The 4,139-nt window shown below is 44.4% G+C and overlaps 2 protein-coding genes across 3 annotated transcripts in view; both read left to right on the forward strand.

The window, feature by feature from the left end:
* The first annotated feature begins 1,805 nt into the window (after nucleotides 1-1,805).
* LOC102256541 (P antigen family member 3) lies at nucleotides 1,806-2,409 on the forward strand. The gene has a single exon (XM_005858020.2). It carries the CDS (start codon nucleotides 1,958-1,960, stop codon nucleotides 2,300-2,302), a length of 345 nt encoding a protein of 114 aa, XP_005858082.1. The 5' UTR covers nucleotides 1,806-1,957; the 3' UTR covers nucleotides 2,303-2,409.
* Nucleotides 2,410-3,736: 1,327 nt separating this feature from the next.
* The window catches only part of BTF3 (basic transcription factor 3), a 7,444-nt gene continuing 7,041 nt past the window's right edge, over nucleotides 3,737-4,139 (forward strand). The window contains exon 1 of one of the 2 annotated variants that reach the window (XM_005858017.2): nucleotides 3,737-4,117. In XM_005858017.2, coding sequence (XP_005858079.1) covers nucleotides 3,986-4,117 — 132 coding nt within the window. In that variant the 5' untranslated portion in view covers nucleotides 3,737-3,985. The remainder of the gene's footprint in view (nucleotides 4,118-4,139) is intronic. The other variant, XM_005858019.2, reaches the window with a different exon arrangement.

Genomic DNA, 4,139 nt, shown 5'->3' on the forward strand with positions numbered 1-4,139 from the left:
GTTGACCTGGACGTTCTTTGTCTTTCACATCGAAATCATCACTTTTAAAGTGTTTAAACCAGCGTTCACAAGTATGTTGAGATGGAGCATGTTCACCATAAGCTTCCCGAGGTGTACGATAACTTTCAGCAGCACTTTTCTTCAAAATAAAGTAATGAATTAAAAGTTCCCGCAAATGCTCTCTTTTTGGCACGAAATTCGACATTTTTAAGTGTAAAAATATCTATGATGTTAACACCTTCAGAAAATTTGACATATGAAGTTTTGATGCTTGTTGTCAATACAACAAAATAGCATACATATAAAAATCGCATATATATCAACATATGTGTAACTCCATCTATTGAAAAAAATTCGCATTATTAACCGGTACACTTGTAGGAAGAAAACAATAACAGAAGAATCAAGGTGCTGAATGAAATAAAGTACAAGCAGAGGAAATATTTTTCCCATGTTTAACAAAACATGGAGTGAAGGCAATATTTATAGGTTCAGATACATACAGATGGATAGATTTGGTTGGGGGTGGGGGGGAGATGAGGTTGTTTGTGCCTATTTTCAAACCTTTAACTCTCTAAGCCTCAGTTCCCTCACCAGTAATATGGTGAGTACCTACTTCATAAGATTTCTGAGGCTCGAACTACCATACCAAAGAGCCAACTCTGAATATTAAATTGTTATTAATATTCCTAGTTCAAGTCTCCATGAATTCTACAAAATAATCAATCTCTCATTTTGCATTTAACAAAATACCACAACTAAAAACAACTATAATGAAAGTAACTTAATGGGATTGAGGGTGTCAGGGTAAGCTTTCCTGAGACATTTAAACTGAAAGCTAAATGAGGTGTAGACATTAACTTGACAAAGGTGGAGTGTTAGAAGAGTTTAAGGAGGTTTAGAAACAAGCAAACAGAAGTCCATTGTGGCTATCAATCACGAGCCACTATATGAAGCAACTGAAGGCAACTAAATCACATTGCTCCTCAGTGATTTCCAATACCTCTTGTGGGTCAAAATAGGGCTCTTAAGAAATGAACATAATATAAACATTTTGGCTCTTGCTGAAAGACTCAAGTCCAACTGAGACGTGAAAACAATTTATGGACTTTGATTAAACCATAAACTATAAACCGAGCAGGGAAAAAGGTTTCTTGTTTCTTGCCTACTCTATTGACACAGGCTATGTTGAGTGCTGAGTAAACGATTCTTAGGCTTATTCAAGCTCAGCAGTAAAGTGTGGGGCCAGTTACCCCTATTTGCCATAAACACTGGGAGAGCACAGGAAATGGTAACATCTAAATTACTCCTTTTGCCACCCCTGAGCTAAGATAGCAACTTAGTAACTAATTTTTAGAGTTTAAAAAAACCCTTTATATAAAAAATGTTTTATATATTTAATATTATATTTAACATTTATAATATATACTTGACATTTAATATTAGCAGAAGCATAACTCTGCTAAAAAAATTAGCACTCACAAAATAAGCAGAAGCAGCTGAAGGAACCAGAAATCAAAGTATTTTCTTACTATTAGGGAACCTTTCTTGATTTTCAACATGGTGCAAGTCTTAAAAGTTACAAAAGAACGCCTGGCTGGTGTGGCTGTGGACCCATAAACCAAGAGGTCATGGGTTCCATTCCTGGTGGGGGCACATGCGCGGGTTTCAGGCTTGATCCCCAGTAGGGGGCGTGCGGGAGGCAGCTCATTGATGTTTCTCACCAACATTTCTATTTCTCTATCAGCTCTCCCTTTCTCTCTCTCTCTCTCTCTCTCTCTCTCTCTCGTCTAAAAAAATCAATAAAAACATTTTTTAAAAGTTACAATAGACAAAAGTGGAAACCAAAGGAAAATAAAAAATAACCTGGAGAGTTCCGGGAGAAGAGCTGGCGAAAGGCTGCCGCGTTCCTTCATTTCGATTCTTTCTCACTACCTGAGACTCAACTGTGTGAAATATGAGTCGGCATGTAACAGCAAGGCTCGATTGGAGTTCAATACTAGTAGAAGATGAAGAATCAGACCAGCCAGTTGGAGCCGTGGTTGACCAGCAGCCCAGGGATGAACAACCTCAACAAGAGGAGCCACCCACTGAGAGTCAGGATATTACACCTGATGAAGAGAAAGCAGTTGCAGGAGCACCTGAGGTTCAAGGAACTGACCTTGAAGCTGATCTTCAAGAACTGGCGAAACCAATGACTGGGGCTGAGGGTGGAGATGATCCTGAAGTCATCGGGCATGCTTGTGCAAATCCAGAGCCCATTGAAATGCCAGAAACAGGGGAAGGAAAACCAGCCATTTAAAGGAAGATGATCTGAAGACACACAGATTATTCTTACGTTGGATACTTCACGGTTAAAGTACTCTCAATAAAGTTTTACAGCATTAAAAAAAAAAATAACCTGGAATATTTCCTGAAAACAGGTGTATAAAAGGTGAATCAGAATCTTGTGTTTATGTAAATATCCAGAAAACATCACATGACTAGGAAGCTTAGAATGCAGTATAACATGAAGGGGGTAAAACTGCTCCTGGACAAAGGTAAAGTTTCAAAAAGGGGAGTATTTCTGTGTATTTTGTAACATTTCTATGGTACTGAACAATGTTGGCAGTCATTTTGACCTTTTTTGTTAGGACAGTGACCCACATAGCTTCACAGTACAAACAAATACCCTTTTCTGTACTACACTTGACTCATATTCAATAACAGAAGCAACACTGTTTTTTGAGAAAATATCAACTGTTACAATTATCTTTAAAATGTACTCACAGTTTAAATAGATTTAAATAAACTTTTCCAAAACGAAAAGCACCTACACGTTTTCTTGTTGCATCAATTGCATTTTCTCTAGCGAAGGTTTTGAATATGCCAAGGCTTTTCATAGCTAAGACCACAAAAAGGCTGGTCAGAGAGCATGTTTATTTAAATTTCCATTTCCAATACCGGTCGTTTTATTTTAAGGTTGTCTGAAAACTTGTCCTGGAGTTTAAAAAATGTCAACTCACAGCAGTTTAGCTTCTCCAAACACACGGGGCATAAGTTCTTGATTGACTTACTAGTTAAGACAGGTAAAGTGTGTTCAACTGGGGCTCGCTAGCTGTCAAGTCCCTGCCGACAGATACCGAGTAAACTTTCCGTCTGTTGGAGAGAAGTAAGGGAACCACTCACGCACCGGGTCCAAGGCGACGAGCCACCTGCTATGGGGCGGGCGCGCACATTCCCCGGTCCCATCCCAGCCCGACCCAATGACTTCCTGAACACGCTCCTCAGATTTTTCGAGCCCTGGTCCTGCAGCAGACCAAACCACCTGGCCTCAGAAAGCAAAGTCAGCTTCGTTGTTTTTGACAACACGTTTTGGTGAAGCCTCATTCGGGCCGACGGGTAATTTCTAAAACTTCCGGGGTCACCCAGCGAGCCGAGAGCGGCTAAAGAGGTGGGCACACGCTGGGCGTCCCAGGCGTTTCCGCAAACCTGAGCTCAGGACTCCAGGGAGACAGGGCCGACTTACTCAGCTCCCACTGAACGAGAAACTGTTCTCTCTGACCCCCTGGATGGCTTCCCCCCGGCCTCCTCGCGCTGCCTCCAGCCCAGCCTTTGGCGTGGTCGCCGCCCGGCCGGCGCCGGACGCGAAGGAAAAAACGTCCAAGCGCGTCGGTCACACACCCCGCGTCCCGGAGCCGCGCGTGCGCAGCACAGCCCAGAGCTCGGGCCAAGTCCGTTTCCTGACTTTTCAAGGAAGTGGCCTTGCGTCACTTCCGGCCTCCCTCTAGCTGCCATCTTGCGTCCCCGCGTGTGTGCGCTTATTCTCAGCTGGTCTGCCCTAGACCCCCTGAGCGTCAGCCCTAGTCCCCCGCGCGGCCCCGTTTCCTCTCCAACAAGGTACAAAAAGGCTGTGGACGCCGGCGTGGGAGGAGGACGGGATCGGGGGCGGGCAGTGCCCGGAAGGAGCGAGACAGGGAGGGACAGGGCTGAGGAGTGGAAGGCGATGCGACGGACAGGCGCACCCACTCAGGCTGACTCTCGGGGTCGAGGTCGAGCCAGGGGCGGCTGCCCTGGGGGCGAGGCGACGCCGTCTCTTCCTCCACCTCGCGGCGGAACCAGAGGACAGGAGCCTCAGGTACCGCGAGGCTTGCGGAGAG

Source organism: Myotis brandtii, unplaced genomic scaffold (genome assembly GCF_000412655.1).
Source record: "Myotis brandtii unplaced genomic scaffold, ASM41265v1 scaffold115, whole genome shotgun sequence".
Lineage (NCBI taxonomy): Eukaryota > Metazoa > Chordata > Mammalia > Chiroptera > Vespertilionidae > Myotis > Myotis brandtii.

What these genes read in the sequence shown, in the direction of transcription:
- LOC102256541 (XM_005858020.2), top strand. Translation starts at nt 1,958, where the DNA reads ATGAGTCGGCATGTAACAGCAAGGCTCGATTGGAGTTCAATACTAGTA.